Source organism: Podarcis pityusensis (assembly GCF_964106645.2).
Source record: "Podarcis pityusensis genome assembly, chromosome: 6".
NCBI classification, from domain to species: domain Eukaryota; kingdom Metazoa; phylum Chordata; class Lepidosauria; order Squamata; family Lacertidae; genus Podarcis; species Podarcis pityusensis.
The window spans coordinates 32075576-32094037 of NC_138030.1; the positions used below are offsets into that span (position 1 = coordinate 32075576).

Below are 18462 nucleotides of genomic sequence, written 5' to 3' on the forward strand. Positions count from 1 at the left end.
CTTTGGAGTACTGTCTGAATTCCGAGAGGCTCTTACAATGTTGACATTTCTTCATCTGTTGGTCAAACCTTTTTAGAGAACTGGATTGTGTTGTTGGTCATATTTGCACTTTCAATATTATGAAGTTTTAATGATCGGATGGTATGTCACCATGATATAAATTTTATGTGTTTGTGGTTTGTAAATACTTGGATAAATAAATAAAACCAGGAAAGTGTTAAATTTGATTTTTAAAAAATGAATAATTTATTATTACAAACCCCCTCCCCCCATTTTTTCTCTGTTTCAGAGAAACTGGGGAAAGTTGTTTTCATTTACAACAGCATATTTCTTTCAGCATACTCCTCAAGCCTCTTTTTTTAAAAAAAGTGTCCATTCTAAAAACAGAGTTGAGAGTGAGCCAGTTTAAAGTAGAAAGAATTGGGCATGATGAGACTCAAACTGAGGAGGGGAATCAAATTTACCAAAGAATGTCCTGCAATTTAATCCTAAGCATGTTCAATCACAAGTTAAGCCCCATTGAGTGCAATGGCAGATATTCCCAATACCCCCCTTTCCCAGGGAAAGAATTGCAACACTAGAGGAACCAGAGTTTTGGAGAGAACAAGCCCAGCTCTCAAGAGGGGGCCTAGCAGTGTCAAGAGCCAAGGCAGGAAGTGGAACAGAACAGAATCAGAGGGTGTTGGGGGATAATGATGATAAGTCTTGTCTGCTTTCTGAGAGACGGTTCTTGATGGGCTTACCATGTGGAATATATGGACTGTTATGAAAACATGCTGAATCAAACTAAGAGTGGTCTTAAAACTTCTTCTTCTTTTAGAAATCTCCCAAAACAGTAGCCAGCGTTTTGTGCTAAAGAAATGCACAAATAGGGTAAAATGATTGTATCCACCTTCTGCATTGCGTCTAACCCTCTCTGTATATTGGAGGTAGCCAACATGGTGCCCTGCAAATGTTGCTGGACTACAGTTGCTGTGATCTCTTCCCACTGGCCATGCTGGCTGGAGCTCATGGGAGCTGTAGTCCACAAAATTTAGAGGGCCACTACATTAGCTGTCCCTACTCTATCCTTTCATCTGGATATCCTCATCCTGCATTAATTAGTCTAATCCATTAACAGTGCAACCCTCTACTCAGAAATAAGCTCTACTGAGTTCAGTGGGACTTACTCCTGGTATCTGATATAGGATTGCAGCCACATAAGCACTTATACAAATAGACAACTCCCCTTGGCATTGAATTCCATAGGTTATTTTTACATTGTGCAAAGAAGTCTTTGAGATATCCTTGAACTAGCTTTCCATTAGTTTCATTAGACTGGATACCACCATTCTTTCGTTCTGTGTAAACATGCTTAGCCTCTTTTTACTCACTCTTGCTGCATCATATAAGGTTTCATAAACTGCCGACGGTTTAAACTTTCCTTCCCTGTGTGCAAGATGATCCATGCTTATTTCAGAGGTGCTTTTGTGAAGAAGATACTGCAACTTAGTCAGTGCTGTCCTGTTCTTGACGCCATGCGAGCTGGATGAGAATAGGAGACTGCCCAAGTCTGCTTGTGCAAGGGAATCACCCAGACATGTTGCACTGGGGACTGTGTCAGTCTGACAAATTGATTACACAGACCCAGCTGTGCAAGTCCACTGGCACAAGGGTCAAAAACAAGAAGTATCAGGCATGTGGTAGCAGAGAAGCTGGACCATTGGTCTGCCCTGCCCATCACCTTTTTCTACATCATCTCCTGCTGTATCTCTTTCTGGTACGAAACATCTAGAATGGCACAAGTTATCCAAAAGGTTGTCATACTTGATAAGACCTCTTGATTCCATTATTGTGGTCCCTACGAACTCTGTCAGTGTATGGGAACCTTGAGGTTCTTCAGAATCCCAAAATGCTGAAACCAAGCCAGGTAGTCTCAGGAAAGCTTCTCCCCAACCCCTCCCCTCCAAATCCATCCTAACCGAGGGGATACATGGATACCCGTACTTTTCTGACAGCAGATTTAAGTTCCTTGTAATCAGCTCACTGTTCTTGGCTCTTCTTATTTCACCACTCTGCTCTTGCTAAGATGCAGCTGCTCATCTCCACATAGGATCACTTCCATCCTGGCTATGCCTACAACACTGTTGTGCTCGGTGTATTCCACCCATCTAACAAAGAGCGCCAACTTAAACTTGCTTCTGGGTGATGATGTCACGAATGCATTCGTACAGATAAATGTACTTATCCTAGAGAGAGAGAAGCAGAGGGGGGCGGGATAGAGAGATTAGGAGCTCTGCTCTCATCATCTCCCATGGACAATCAAAGAATCTGTAATAATACTCCAAGGTGAAAAGGGAAAACACAGCCAAGGATTGCCATCACAACAGGCCAGGAATTAGGTCCAGGAATTTACAGTGAACTAGGCAAGCAAGTTCAGCTAGATCAAACTGCTAATGCAGCAGCAGGGGCACAAAAACACACTGTGGAACCCCTTATAGCTGCTCTATGGCTACAGGAAGCATGCAGGCTGCATATGTGAGCATCTCTGCAGCTTGGTCACTAGGGAGGGCCACATTCTTCTCCTCTGGCAATGTCAGGGAGCTTTAACTTGGTGTGTATGTGTGTATGCAATTTAAGTTCTATGGTACACCTGTGCTGCAGCTTTCGGTCTGTGATAAGTCCTGCAATACACAGGATTTCCCTTAGAAGGGCTTGAGCACAATGCCCTCTAGTGGCACAACTGCCACAAAGATCAGCTGATGTGGAAGCAGCCTAATACTGCAGTCTTGGGCATATGTACCTGACATACACAAACATTTTTATGCAGTAAATGTGCATTTGTCCCTCATTTACTGTATAGAGGCTGGACATATTCCCTGCAGAAGATACTGCTGCTGAGACTGCATTTTCCCAGCGCTTCAAATGGTTTGCCTAATGGTCAGGGGTCCCTTTACCTTTACAGAGGGAGGAGGAGGAAGCTCAATTGGGCTAGCAAAACTCATTACACTGTCATCCTCTAGTACAACTATTTACTTGAATCCATCCCCCAAAGTCTTTGGAGATTATGAACTCTCCCTTTCCTGCATAGCATCAAGACTACATCTAGCCTCTTTGAATTTTTCAAAAGATGAACAGCAGCAAAAAACGATCCCTACCCCCCAGTTTCTATTACATGCAGATGAAATAAATATCCCACAGAGTCAGAGTATGTGGGAGTATCCCACAAGGGATGGAAAATGCTTTGGTTGATGATATGGAAAAGCCTGAACTGAAAACCTTGTTGACATCCCTCTGGCTTTGGTGAAAGAAAGCAGGTCCAAAAATATCTGTTGTGTGAAAGTTGCCCAATATTTCCCAGCTCTTCATGAATATGACACAGATGGTGGCTGGCGAGGGGGAGAGGGCACTGAGCTGTAGAGACCCATCCAAGGGGCTTGCTAAATAAGATCAGACGGAGTCATGACTGGAATTACCTACTTCCCCACTTTGAACCACAATATTGGATGGCCATGCAAAAAGTGTACCCCAGTACAGTAAAGGGAAAGTCCATCAGGGATCCCATGTCCTCCTTGACTAGCTTTAGGGAGACAGAAAGCACAGGGGTCCTGCAGGAGAACAGAACATGGAACAGCATAGTGTCCTTTGGCCTTGACACAGCTCTTGGCTACCATTGCTGCTCAAGCTTCCCTTTCTGCCCTTTACCTACCAGTGTTGGAGTCATGTGGCAGCAGCTCCTCACCAGCCTCAGAACAACACCATATACATCCACACTCTTCTCTCCTTTCAGCTGCTGCAGCAGAGTATCCAGGGCAATCAGCACCCCGATCGGGCCTACGCCGCCAGAACTGTGAAAGAAAACAAATCAAACAATTTTTTAAAAAATAAACAAGTAAAAAAAATAATTTTTTAAAAAAATAAACTAGTGCAGCCTTCAGCACAGGACAGTTCACAATACAATAAAAAATACCATCCATAAAACCATTAACCACTGGACATTAGTTAAAACCAGGAGCTTATAATTCCTCATGTCAACACAGCAAATGACAATCACAACACAGATGATCCTACCAAAACATCAGCATCACCCAAAGAGCTGGATGGATAGGCACGTCTTGGTCACAAAAACTGAAGTCATGAGGCAGGGAGTTCCACATACTGGATGCCACTAGATAGAACCAGCAGGGGGTTGGATAGTAGCCCTTTTACTGATGGGTATCAGCTCAGTGAGATGGGAATGCCTACATCTTAGGATTGGCATACGCCCTCACTGGTGCCATATGCAGCAGGAAAACGGCTACCTGCTAAAAAGGGCTGCCTACTGGGCAAGAGCCCAAGGGTACCTGGAGAGGCAGGGCCTTACTTGCAATGCAGGACCAAGGGATTTGTTCTTTTCCGATATGGCACCAGTTGCCTGACAGTGGTAAGGAAGCCCACCAGGATCTCAGGGTCTGGAAATTCCTCTCCTTCCCCCAAAGGGAACCGGAACCGTTGCAGCAGCCTCTCCTTGGCCTTTTTCTCCTGAAAAAGTAACAAAGACATTATGATAATTGATCTAGCAACTGTTTGGGAATGCGGTGTAGAGGGCAGGCCAATGCACAAATGAAGAATTCTGTGTAGCTCAAAAGCTTAGCTATGGTGACAAGGAGTTTCCCCCTCAAAACACACATGTCCAATGATATTGCTTTCATTGTTCCTCTTGCCCTTGCCCACAGCCCCATGGCTTCCCCCCACTATTTCCAACTCACGTACATATTTCAGTCTCAGCTGAGTGCATGGCCATCCTGAAATAACCTTCTTTGGGCCTTGCTGTATGGTCAACGTCTCTGTGCACACAGGTTCACCTTCAGAGGGCCAGCACGAGTTGTCTGGAGCCTACACACACACACATAAAAAATAGGGGTTGTAGTTGCAGTTCCATTTGCCCTGACCACATGATGCCACCATTCAGATATAGCCTTCAGTTACATGGGAACCACTTGTGGAAAAGCAGTTCTTACGCAGCCAGGATTCTAAACGGCACAGCTCTCAGTTCCAGGCGCCCAAACTGAACCTGTCCCATAGCTCTGTGCTATGGCCCCAGTGATTGCAGCTATCCCAGAAGGACCTGCCTCTATAAATCTGTGGGTCTGCATAATGCATAATGTGGATCTTACGGGGCTGTTCGTCTGTCCAGGTAGTAGAGTGATGATGGTGTGGACTCCATGATCCCAGACCAGCCCCCAGAATTCCTCCAGGGCCAGTTTGTCAGGTCCTTCAATAGCTATATAGTCCTTGGCCGAGTTACAGCCCTGCCAAAAGAAAAAGAAAAGCAGAGTCTCATTTAGCAGAGTTAGCAAAGTGCCAGCGGCAGAAGATAAGCCTGGTCTAAGCTTGGATAAGGGTGGCGCTGTGGGTAAAAACTCAGCGCCTAGGACTTGCCGATCGTATGGTCGGCGGTTCGAATCCCCGCGGCGGGGTGAGCTCCCGTCGTTCGGTCCCAGCTCCTGCCCACCTAGCAGTTCGAAAGCACTCTTAAGTGCAAGTAGATAAATAGGTACCACTCTGGCGGGAAGGTAAACGGCGTTTCCGTGTGCTGCGCTGGTGCAGGCTCGCCAGAGCAGCTTTGTCACACTGGCCACGTGACCCGGAAGTGTCTCCGGACAGCGCTGGCCCCCAGCCTCTTAAGCGAGATGGGCGCGCAACCCCAGAGTCGGTCACGACTGGCCCGTACGGGCAGGGGTACCTTTACCTTTACCTTTACCTTTAAGCTTGGATAAGGATTACCCTAGCTACAGGAGTAAGCTGCAGGTTATGGTATCTGTAACTGGCTTATTCTCCCATGGTAAGTTAGTTGGAGATGAGGCACCAGGAGTTGCTGGCAACTTTAGTGACAGATCAGAGGGTGAAATAAAAGCATATTTTCTTTCTTTAAGTACAGTGGTACCTCGGGTTAAGTACTTAATTCGTTCCGGAGGTCCATTCTTAACCTGAAACTGTTCTTAACCTGAGGTACCACTTTAGCTAATGGGGCCTCCCGCTGCCGCTGCGCTGCCAGAGCACGGTTTCTGTTCTCATCCTGAAGCAACGTTCTTAACCTGAGGTACTATTTCTGGGTTAGCGGAGTCTGTAACCTGAAGCGTATGTAACCTGAAGCGTATGTAACCCGAGGTACCACTGTACTTGTCTTAGACTAGATTTCTTGGTCTTGATAATCAAGGAATTTTGTGAACTAAACTACCTTAATAGATTGTTGAGGTCAGCCAGCTCCAGCCTGGTGTTCTCACATTTGGCCTTGCTGGCTGGGGCTGACGGAAGTTGTAGTCCAACAAATCTGGAGAGCACCAGGTTAAAGAAGGCTGGCCCAGGTACTTGCTGCTATATAGATTCCCAAACAAGGTATTACATTTGAAATTTACTTGCTGTATCCCTCATCTGGAAGTCAGTTCTCCATCCTCTTCCACTGTATTATCTCCTATACCCACCACTCGCAGGCTAGTCACCAAGTTCCCACAATGCACTATTTGCTTTTACTGTAATTACTTAACAATTATTTGTAACCAGTCATCGTGTACTTGGCCCTCCTTTGTCTCTGAATATACTTTTGCCAATGGAACCTCAAAAAGTGTTTGCCAGTTTTGCACAGTGGCACTTTAGCAGGTCTTGTATTAATTTCAGGGGTTGCAATAGATCAATCGGTAGTACATGAGACTCTTAATCTCAGGGTCATGGATTCGAGCCCCACAGGCAAAAATATTCCTGCAGTGCAGGAGGTTGGACTACATGACCCTCATGGTTCCTTCCAACTCTATGATTCTAAGAACTCACTATTTATTGAGTAGTTTTTGCACACTCAGGCTTATTTCCCTTGAAGTGGCATTCCTTTTACACTTGTACATTTTGTCCCGACTCTCCAGTTTATCAATATTATTTTGATTTCTAATACAGTGGTACCTCGGGTTAAGTACTTAATTCGTTCTGGAGGTCCGTTCTTAACCTGAAACTGTTCTTAACCTGAAGCACCACTTTAGCTAATGGGGCCTCCTGCTGCCGCCGGGCCGCCGGAGCACGTTTTTCTGTTCTCATCCTGAAGCAAAGTTCTTAACCCGAGGTAATATTTCTAGGTTAGCGGAGTCTGTAACCTGAAGCGTTTGTAACCCGAGGTACCACTGTAGTGTCTTCAATAATGCCCTGCTTTTAGTCATTCAGAGATGTGAGTGCTTTGTTTGCCACACTCTTATTGTCTATGTTATAAAATACTGAGCCAAGGAACAGCCAGGATCGCAGAATCTACTTGTTACCTTCTCACAGCTTGGCAGCAGTTGAGTTGTACTTGCTATGACCTAGCCTTTTCTCTCTCACCAAAGCAAGGAAAAGCACATACAGTCATACCTCAGGTTACAGATGCTTCAGGTTGCGTTTCTTTCAGGTTACGGACCGCTGAAACCTGGAAGTACTGGAACGGGTTACTTCCGGGTTTCGGCAATCGCGCATGCACAGAAGCGCTAAATCACACTTTGCGCATGTGCGGAAGCGCTGAATCGCAACCCGCGCATGCACTAACGCACAGACGCGGGTTGCGAACGCTGCGGGTTGCGAACATGCATCCCACACAGATCATGCTCACAACCCGAGCGTCCACTGTACATTTATTTCATAACACTTCATTAAAAAGTATATACACCTCTTGATTGCAAAAGAAAAAAAAACCTCAAAGCAGTGACACAAGCAACTGATCCCTTCTATAGGAGTGCAGCATGCAGCAAAGACATCTGGAGGCAACAGCAGAGGACCCGAAAGGAGGGAAATGAAATTCATGGTGGACTCACAGGGATGAGCCAGACATTTGTGAGGTCTGAGAAGGGATCTCGATCCAGCTGCGAGAACTTCACTTTTGAGCGATCATCTGCAAAACAGCCTTTGTGAGAAGGTGGAGGGTTGGGTGACACAGTGCGTCAGGCACAGCGCAGTCCTGCGCTGCAGAATTTCAGCTCAGCGCCTTATGCCCCACCCATAATTCATGCACAGCAACAATACTAACCACAAAACCATTTACTCACAAGAGTTCTTGCTTGAGGGAAGGTTGATCTGTTGGTTGCCACTGCTAGAAAGTGGTACTGCTGAATTGACTTCCTCTTTGGCAGCCTCCAGGAGCATCTGCTGATGGGGAGAAGCAAAGTAGGAGAGAGAGAGAGAGAGAGAGAGAGAGAGAGAGAGAGAGAGATGGAGAAATGGGTTGGGGTGGACTTTTCACTATGATTGAGCATGCAGGATCACTGACCCCAGAGTCAATGGTGAGTACTTTAATCAGTGATACAGCTGCTAATGCAGAGGTCTTCAAAACATTCATTCCGAAGAGTTAACAACATGCTACATGCAGCTGGATGTATATTTTCACAGCTTGAGCCTGAGCTGCCCTCATGGTGATAGTCGTGCATCTCTGATGCGGCCCAATCTGGCCACCCACATGGCATGTGGAGTTGGAGCACCCTTAAAACCCAGCATCCCTGTGTGCCAACCTCTTACCTCATACTCCCTTAGGAAGCCAGTGTTGGCCTTGGAACTGTTCTTTGCGTGGTGCTGAACAAAGTTCTTGAGAGGGACTGGATGGGAGCTTGAGAAAACATGAGAGATGGGTTTAATTATTCAGCTTCCCCATTCCATATCCCTCTAACATGAGCTGATGGCACAGCTGCCTTGAAAAGAGAACAAGACACTGTGGTCCCAGGAGACTTCTTGCAACTCCTACTGAACAAGAAGCCTCTGCTGCTATTTGAGGCAGGCCATGCCTATTTGCAATGAGTGTGGTGCCCTGGTTGCTGATCCCTATAGACCTTTCCAGATGATGAATGGGGAAACCAACCAACCAACCAACCAACCAACCAACCAACCAACCAACCGGTGTTCCCCCTTTGCATTGTACTTGTGCTAGCTCTGATCCAGCAATGTAATAGCCTGTTTGCACATATGGGTGGGAAAGAAGGAGTAGCCTCATTTCTGGGCACAATAGCTATGTTAAGCAGGGGGAGGGGTGGCTTACAGGAGAGAACTATGCATTCCACTGGAATGGAAGGGGAAATTAGGTATAAACTTACAGCTCCACTCCAGACAGGCCAATCTGTGGGTCTTCAGAGATCTTCTCTAGGATGCAGTTGTGCAGGAAAATGTACTGCCCCTGGAAGAGAAGAGCACATATTTTATGTACACGGAGACCCTGAAAGCACTGCAGTGCACCTTGAAATAGAAAGGCAACCAGGTCTAATCATTATAATGTGCAGCTGGGAGCTTCAGGCCTCTATTCCTGAACTGGCACTGACTTGCCAAAGAACTGCTTTCTACAGCCTCTATAAATAAAATAAAAAAGAAGCTGCTTGCAAACCAGTTGACAGCCAATGCTTGTACCTCATCCTATGCTTATTTTTCAGTAGCTGCACATTTTGTTCATTTGCTTCTCCACATGCCCATAGAAGATGCCCAAAGGATCCCACCCCTTCACTGAAATTAGGCTTGAAAGAAGCATTCTCTTGTAGCCACTAGAACAGTTTGCCATGTGCTCTTGGTTGCAGTGTGTTTGTGTGTGTGTCTGCATGCATGACAGCTTCTCTGGTTTGCCAATGTGCTTATGGACTCCAAGAGGTTGGCTGCTCCTTCCATGTCTTGGGCCCTCCCCCAGGCCCCTCACTGCTGTTCCTTCTAGTTTCTGTTGCCCATTGTGTCTCTGGCATCTTCTCCATCCCTCCGCATTGGCCACAAATACCCAGCAGAAAGGGTAAGGCCATCTTGTGTCATTGAATGATTCCCATGTCAGGGCAACCAGCGACCTGAGAGGCAGCTCAGAGTTTCTCACCAGTGTCTGAATCATCCGGTGGCGGTTCATTCGCAGGCTGTAAATGGTGTTGAACACATCCACCACCTTCTCGTACTTCATCTGCTGCAGGAGCCGATCCAGAGCAACGAAAGTCCCAGTGCGCCCCACACCTGCACTGCAATAATACAGGGAAAGAAGAGGCTCTTTCACACAGCTCACCTTGGAGGCCTTCATTCCTTCTCATTCTGTGCTCCCTACCTTTTGTGACCCCAGCAGTCAAGGAATTTGGGCAAAGAGGACACCTGATCATGCCAACCATGGCAAGGCAATGATGTTTACCAACTGAATGATTTTATGGCAGCATTTTTCTTGATGTTTCGTTGCCTTTGCAGATTTTGGTAGTAATTGTTGGAATCTATGGGGGCCGAAAGGCCAGCTGGCTCGGCCCCAGCTGGAGTGTCTCCCCTCAGCCTTGCAGCTGCGGGGATTCATCGACCTCTGCTCCGACGTACATCAGTGACTCAAGCTTGCAGACTTGAGCACACTTTACTCAGCAGTGTAAACTGCGCAACAGAAGAGACTTGAGGCTGTAGACACATACTAAACTATGCATTTATTGTACATAAGTTAAGACAAAGAAAACATGGCATCTCTCCTTGCCATCTTCTCGGAGAGAGACTAAAAACAAAAGCAATACAGAGCGGAAGTTCCGCTCACGCCAGCAGTCTGTGCTGGAATGTAAACAGACCTGTGACACACAACAATCCCACGTCTGCAGCAAAGGGTGGAAAGGAATCCCAACATTAATAACCAGCCAAGTGCGTTGCCTGAAACTTACCTGCAGTGTACCAGCGTAGGCCCAGATTCCTTTGCACCCTGCATGTGTGCTCGCACCAACTCTATAAAGGCAATCATGGAAGCTGTGGACTCAGGAACACCATGATTAGGCCATGCTGTGTAGTGCAAGTGAGTTACTCTCCTTTCCATGTTTAGCCCTTCCTGTGTGATAAGAGATGCCCACATTAGTGCCCACAGAAGCAGCTCAGGCAAAGTCCGAAACCTGAAATTGCAAGAGAGGAAGCACCTGCCATTAAACTGCATGAGATATGCTTATGCTGATTTTGGGTACTACAACAAAGAAAGCTGGTCCACAAGTTTATGAAGGATGCACTCTTTATTCCAGAGTTTCTCAAGTTTTGCCTTGTTTCCAGTCATTAGGATTCCCTGGAGCACCACGACACTGCAGTTTATATTATATTTGCATTTTTGATTGGGCAAGATTATTGGGAGGTGCCATGAGGTATTTCTGGTCTCCTACTCACATGCTGGATCTTGAACTCCCGTGTAGTCCACTCATCTGCAAAATTCTGAGCGAGCAGGTGGATGCTGATCGGCCCAAAAGAGGTAGGAGCAGTGTCCGAGGGCCAGTAGTATTCACACAGCACCTAGCAAGGGAGATGGAACTGCAATTCATATTTTCAAAGGAAATGGGAGCCTTGTTTCCTTATATATTGCCCCTGGCTATCCTTGTGCAACGTGCTTGGTGGATTCTACAGTGCTCTACACAACACATTCTATCTTCCCTGAAAACAAACCACTTCGAATGCAGGAAATGTCAAAACCACTTCCACCATGTTTTGGAGTCTCTATCTGCACTCCTGTGTATAGTATGCTTGTTAAAAGTAACCACACAAGATGGGAGGAGTTCTCCCTTTTTTGGCCTTTTTGTGTGAGTAAGCAGCACAGTAAAAATAAATAAAAAAGAATGGGACTGAGTTACAAATCTTAGCTTGTTATTATGTCACTATTTAAATGAATGATTAAATTAGATTGTTTTAATACCAGTCGCAGATTGTTTTGTGCTGATCGGTCAGTTTTTATGGATATTTTATAGTTATATTTGGCGACTTGTAGTAGTGGTTTGATCATCGTTAGCTGTCCTGGGCTCTTGTTTTGGAGGCACAGCAAGATGCAATAGCAGCAGTAGCAATAAAAATGCTTTCATTATTTTCTCTCTCCCATAGATCTTTACCATGAAGCAAAACCAGCATCAGTCCCACATTTCCTGCACACTGGACTATGATTATGTGTCAACCTGTGGTAGTAATATACCGCAGTTGTTAACTTTCTCTTCAGCTGGCACGCAATAATAAATCATTCCTATACTTCTGGGTATTCCCATTGGCCAATAGGTTCTTCTAATTTTAATCATGTAGCCTAGCCTTTAATTTGCTTTTTTCTTAACATTCATTATTTAAGAAAAGTTTATAAATTTTTGATCAGCTACCACCCGCAAAAAGATGTTAACTCAGGCAATTAGAAATGCTGGACTCTTAGCTTATATGCACAAGATCTCAATTGTTATCGTGTTTTTCTGCTTCCAAGGGAAGGGGGCAGAAACTGCTGGGGATGATTTTGAGTGGGGAAATGTCTGGTGAGGCACTGATCCTTCACTCAAGATCAAAGCGTCCCAAGTCTGCTTTACATTTTTTTTGTTACACACATATTCACATAATATCTACTTTTGGCCCTCAGAATTCCCTTCCACTAGATATAAAGCAACAGGCCTCTGACAATACTGATGGAAAGAAGTATTGGTCCCATGTGGCCATCAAGACTCTCCCACTACTGAAAGAACTGATGCTACCACGCTGCAAAACTCTTGTTCCCTGGACCATATACAGTAGGGCAGGGATGTGGAACCTCAGGCCAGGGGCTGAATGTGGCCCTCCATGTCTCTCTATCTGCCCCCCCCCCACCAGATCTTTCCCCAAGCAAGTCCCTTCTTCCATGGGCCCTGCTTTGTGTGTTTCTACTTGGCTAGAATATGCATTTCTGCTTCTTGTTTGTTGGGGTGGAGGATAGGGAAGGGCGCAAGAGTAAATTAACATTGATTGCTCCACCAACTTCTGCTTCTAGCCCCGCCCACCTCTGCCATGTGGCCCCTGGAAGTTGGCCAAGAAGGGAAAGAGGCCTATGGGTTGAAAAGGGGGACCCCGCCCCTACAGTAGGGGCTTCCATCAGACCTACTCGACCATTCTCCATGCCCACGGTCAGCATAACAATGGTGCAGATGTGCTGCTCCCAGACGAGCCGCCAGAAATCATCCAGGGTTTTTTTCAGGGGCCCCTGTGTGGCGATGAACTCCTGCGGGGAGTTGTAACCCTGAAAGAATGAATGAGCAGAATTAGCAATCGCAGAATGCTTTTCTTGAATCAAGGAAAGCGTAAAGTATTGATTCGGTTTAATTATTCTGTATTGTGGTGTGGGTTCTTTTGTTTTTTGTTTTTTTAAATAGAGCAAAGTTTAGTTTATACCTTGAAAGAACTTAGGGCACAATCCAGCAAATGTCAGTGCTGAACAAGTCCTACTGAAAGCAATAGGATGAGTTTTAATCTTGACTTGTTTTGGATGGTTGTGGTTATGGTCTTGCAGATGTTTGCTATTTCCTCACGGCAGCCTTCTCCAACTTGGCCCTTCCAGATGTTTTGGACTACAACTCCCATCAGCCTCAGCCAGCATCGGCAGGGTATAAATAATAAACTTGTTGTTGTTGTCATCCAAAACAGTTAACAGTGTTTCAGATCTGTTTGGAATGCATTTATGCTACACAGCAGCCTTCACCAACTTGGCCAGCTCCAAATGTTTTGGACAACACTGGTTGTGACGTTCATTTATATCTTGCATGCTTATTTATGAACATAACCAAATAAACTTCTCATGTAACCAGTTATTAACAGATGGAGGTACTGATATTTAGCTGTATGGATTCAAACTGAGTACATTCTGAGTCATCCTTCTGCTGTAGCAAAGTTATAGAGGTTTAATTCTCCATCCTACAATAATATTGTTGCACATTCCTTACGGCACTTTCCCCCCATTATTTTTAAACAGCAAGTTTTTAACCCTTCTAATAATGGAGGAGAAACACGGTGAGCCGCACAATCCTATGTTCACCCCTGTCATACACCAGGACTACAGACAAGCTGGTGGAAAACTCCACTTGTGTCACTGAGAGTTACCATACCATGCTGGTCACTCCATCTCTGCTGGTAGAGCCACATTTTCTAATACCCCTCAGTCAGTGGATCTGTAGGATAGCATCACACCTTAAAAGGCTCAAAATCCAAAATGCTTCTACATTCCATATGCTATGCATAACATTCAGCTCAGGACACAGGAAGTCGATAGAGATCAAAGATGGTCTTTTCAAGAAACCCTTAAAAAGTCTTGGATTAATGTGGTCTGTGGGCTCTTCTAGAGTGAGGGAAAGGCCCACTGGTTTCCTCAGGTGATCTCACATTGTCATTCTCCAAGCCACAGAATGCAGTAGGCACAGTCCTACATGCTTAAGAAGAGTTTGGATTTGATATCCCGCTTTATCACTACCTGAAGGAGTCTCAAAGCGGCTAACATTCTCCTTTCCCTTCCTCCCCCACAACAAACACTCTGTGGATCCTCCCCATCCTTCCCTGCCCCAGAGCCCTGCCTGGCCTTGCCACCACATCCATGGCCCCCTCGCTAAATGGCCACACAGCCAACACTTGCTCGCTCCTTGCTCTGCACACTCCTAATATATTCTATTAGGGTTTCATTGCTTTTAAAAAACAATTTCTCCCCTATGTTTTTAGCTGTTCCTATTTTATCTGTAAAAGGGACGCGGGTGGCGCTGTGGGTTAAACCACAGAGCCTAGGGCTTGCTGATCAGAAGGTCGGCGTTTCGAATCCCCGCGACGGGGTGAGCTCCTGTTGCTCGGTCCCTGCTCCTGCCAACCTAGCAGTTTAAAAGCATGTCAAAGTGCAAGTAGATAAATAGGTACGGCTCTGGTGGGAAGGTAAACGGCATTTCCATGCACTGCTCTGGTTCACCAGAAGCGGCTTAGTCATGCTGGCCACATGACCCGGAAGCTGTACGCCGGCTCCCTTGGCCAATAAAGCAAGATGAGCACTGCAACCCCAGAGTTGTCCACGACTGGACCTAATGGTCAGGGGTCCCTTTACCTTTACCTTATTTTATCTGTGAGCCACCTTGAGTCCCTGTCTGGGGAAAAGGCAAGGTAGAAATAAATATAAAAATAACAACCCTCATCTCCATGCACTGTCCCCCAGCAATGCTTTGTATTGACAGCAAAAAAAACCCCAAACCAAACCAAAAGGAATGTGAAATGTTTAGCCTCCAATCTCCTTTGTCCCTTAGCCCTCTGGTCCTCTGTATCTAGCATCCCTTCTCCATACGCGGTGAACAATTTTTCTGTAAAAGAGGGGCTGCCAGGAATGAGCAGTTGCACAGATCCTTGTTTGGCAAAAGAGAGGCTGCCACCTTTGCCTTATCTGCCACTGCCTGCCGCTGCTCACATTTTTACAAATACAAAAAGAGCCTTGCTGGATCAGACAGATCATCTCCTCCAGTATTGTGTTTCCAGTAGCGGCCAGCCAGGCTCACACTTTTTAGGAGACACAGATGCTCTTGTGCTAAAGAGGCTTGTTTTCTAACTTTAGATGTTAATGTGCAAATGAAGCACAGTGTTCTTACACAAGCATGCAAACATGACTGCTGTGCTATTATGCACGCATACCATGTACACACAAGGCAGATTTGGGTGTGCAAATACAAGTGCTGCATGCACACACATAAAGATGCGCTTTCTAGCCATTACCTGGATAAATCACCAGAGAGGCATAAGGGAAACATCCAAGCTCTTTAATATGCAGCTGTAAATAGCAGGAGAAAGAGGAAAGACAAGTGAAAGTTTTAGAGCAATGGGGCTGCTCAGGGAGTGCCCTCGCTCCATTCAGTCCAAACCCAAACATGTTCTGGGGAAAACAGCTCTGCAAGTCTGAAGAAGAAGCTAGCCACACATGGTGGCGATTGGCTGGCCCCTGCAATATCACTAGGACATATTACCCAGTTTCAATCACCAGAGTGGTTTTGAACTGGCAAGGTTTTATTAAGAAATTAAAAGAGGATGCATATAAATGTATGAATGTTCATATGGTGATTTTAAAAATTTAAAAGTATACAGCCCCCCTGAAGCTGTGGGTGGGTGAGAAGACTGATGGTGACATAATGTAATTTGCTTTCATCCGTCTTTGTCAGTTTATGAAACCAGGTCCATCTTGCAGCTGAGAGACATCTGTGGCTTCTCTTCTGCTCTTATGCCTGCCTTTGCCTAGAGATGGACTAAAGTAAATTTGGACTGAGGAAAACATGGTGTCCATGCCTGAGTCCGCTTTTAGACCATGTTTACACTCATGTGGAAGTTATGATATTCTGACACCTTGCTCAGTTGACCCATCTTCCCCATCTTTTGTTTTCCTTTTATCCTTGTCTATTTTCGTATTACCTTCCTACGTACTGAAAAGAAAAGAAAAACTGGATTTTCTATCATTCCACAGAAACCAAAGACTCTAACAATATAGTGACAGAATACAATTATTAGAAAAGTCTCTTTGCTCCACATGATATACCTGCTGTGTCCTAACTGAAGCTATAGTGATACAAATTCAATCAATCAATCAATCAATCAATCAATCAAATCTTCTTCCCAACTTTGCAGAGTATTCTAATGGTCAACCAGGCCTCCTGAGATTTAGGTTTAGATTTAGCTCTGGAGCCAAGTGAGGATTCCCAGGTAAGATCCTCCCTCTATTGTGTGGGCAGGCAATCCCTCCCCTACCTGACCTGATCTCCTTGGCAACGCTTCCCCCAGGTGGGATTGGACAACTGACTGGGGTAGGCGGAGACCTCCAGGTATCCCACCTGAGGGAAGACAAAGCCAAGCCTATGCTGATGGAGCCGCTCCAGATCCAGGGGCTGCACGCATCCACGCAAAGGTCGCCCCCCGTTTTATGCGGGGAGCGGTCATTCCTGTGTGAAGTCATATGTGAACATCTTGCTGCAGGTGCCCTAACACCCTGCGCCTTCCTATGAGATGTCAGTAAGGTTACAGAAGTATTCAAAGAACTCACTGGCACAAAGTTGGCATTGATGTAGTCAGAATGTGGTTCTTCACCCAGCAGGCTCAGCTTCACTCGGGAATAATCATCTGCACAATTACATATAAAAATGTTACATTAAACACAAAGTTGCTAATACATATAAACCAATATAAATTCACTGCTCTCTCTGGTGTGCATCTTTACCCACCGGCCAATCCCCATACAGAGTTTCAGGAAATATTATGAGACAAGGGCAGCAAATTCCAATCGTGGCTTCTCTTAGGATTTTGAGGTAAGTGCTCCTCTCCTCTGATCTTTCTGTTTGCAGAGGACTGTAATATCCCTTTTTAGCATGCAAAGGAAGAAGGTGGACAGAAGGTGAAATCAGATTCTCCAGGTTGCAACTTGGCAGCTCTATGGAAGAGTTTAGCCAATTCTCTGCTTTTTGTGTGCAGACGTGACGCGAAGGTTGGCAACATTAATCCCACTGTGTGGGAATCCCTTGCAGACGACCACAGTGCCTGGAGACAGGCAGTCAGGTTGTGTATCCACAGCAGTGACCAGAGGGGGAATGATGGCTGGGATAAGTACAGAGATGGTGCATCTGCAGCAGCACAACTGGATTCCTTCATCTGCCCCAGCTGCAACAAAACATGTCTCTCCCGCATCGGTCTCCACAGCCACAGCAGGCGTTACAACCATCCCAACAGCTTGACCACACTCCTCCTGAGACAGATGGATGCCAACCATTAAGCAGTACAGAAATTAAATAATCAATCAATCAATCAGTGCACACACTTTACATGTACAGATCACACACACATTCACTCCACCACACATTCACCGGGCATACAGCTCACACATGGTCACACTCACACACATGCAGACGCATGCATGCACACACACCATAGTGGGATTTACCGCAGAAGAGACTTGTTCAGGGTGTGGGGTAAAGCAGGGGAAAGGGCAAAAGGATGAGGAAGGGGAGCAGGGGCTAAAAGTTGCATGAAGGTGTAGCCAACCGTCTTTCAGCTCTGTTACAATTCATGGGACAGGAAATGGCTAAAACTGCAACATCCGATAGATTTGTAAAATGCATGAAGCCAACCAGAGAAGGGAGTTTGCCAAGATAACCCAACTAGGAAGAGGGGAAAAATTAGCTATACGTAATTCTGTCCAGAACTTACATGGTAGAACATGAGGATATCGATTCTTGGAGATGTTAGCAGGCAGTTCAGCTTCCGTTTTTGGCTGCTCTTTCCCTACTTCCTTCAGCTCCTGTGGGACAGAAGGAGAAAACGTTTATCAGCAAGATCCCCTATGTCAGTTTGAGCCAGGTGCCAATCTCATAGAGAAGTAAGGGGATTTATTATTTGTTTAGAATATTTATCTCCCGGCTTTATGGTCTGAGAGGCTCTCAAAGCAGCTTACAAAAGATTATCACAATTAAAACAAACCACATTCAGGTCTGGTATCAAGGTCAGAGAAAGCCAATTTATTTGGCTTTCCCACCTGCCAAATAAATTTAGAAATACCGTTTTTCCATTCTTTGAAGCAGCCTGAATTGTTTACAGTTGGGATTTATTGGAATAAAAACAGCATCCTGGGCAATAAATTCATTTTAGTGGCTGAAATTCTACCTAGGAGGGAGAGCTTCATTCTCTCCTAAATCTCCAACTCTTTCTTAACCTCTTTCCACAATTGAATATAATTTTTTTTTCAAATAAATTGCAATTTCTTGCTCTTAGCCAGATTCC

General features: G+C 45.5%; 1 protein-coding gene across 4 annotated transcripts in view; it reads right to left on the reverse strand.

Moving 5' to 3' along the window:
- Nucleotides 1-222: 222 nt before the first annotated feature.
- LOC308479253 (receptor-type tyrosine-protein phosphatase V-like) overlaps nt 223-18462 on the reverse strand; it is a 58827-nt gene continuing 40587 nt past the window's right edge. For 3 of the 4 annotated variants that reach the window (XM_081009777.1, XM_081009775.1, XM_081009774.1), the window contains exons 23-37: nt 17893-17983; nt 16736-16812; nt 12797-12931; nt 11089-11211; nt 10605-10765; nt 9806-9941; nt 9054-9133; nt 8485-8572; nt 8019-8118; nt 7788-7864; nt 5136-5270; nt 4732-4854; nt 4343-4500; nt 3689-3827; nt 223-2228 (exon numbers count right to left, since the gene is read on the reverse strand). In XM_081009777.1, coding sequence (XP_080865903.1) covers nt 2169-2228; nt 3689-3827; nt 4343-4500; nt 4732-4854; nt 5136-5270; nt 7788-7864; nt 8019-8118; nt 8485-8572; nt 9054-9133; nt 9806-9941; nt 10605-10765; nt 11089-11211; nt 12797-12931; nt 16736-16812; nt 17893-17983 — 1683 coding nt within the window. In that variant the 3' untranslated portion in view covers nt 223-2168. The remainder of the gene's footprint in view (nt 2229-3688; nt 3828-4342; nt 4501-4731; nt 4855-5135; nt 5271-7787; nt 7865-8018; nt 8119-8484; nt 8573-9053; nt 9134-9805; nt 9942-10604; nt 10766-11088; nt 11212-12796; nt 12932-16735; nt 16813-17892; nt 17984-18462) is intronic. The other variant, XM_081009776.1, reaches the window with a different exon arrangement.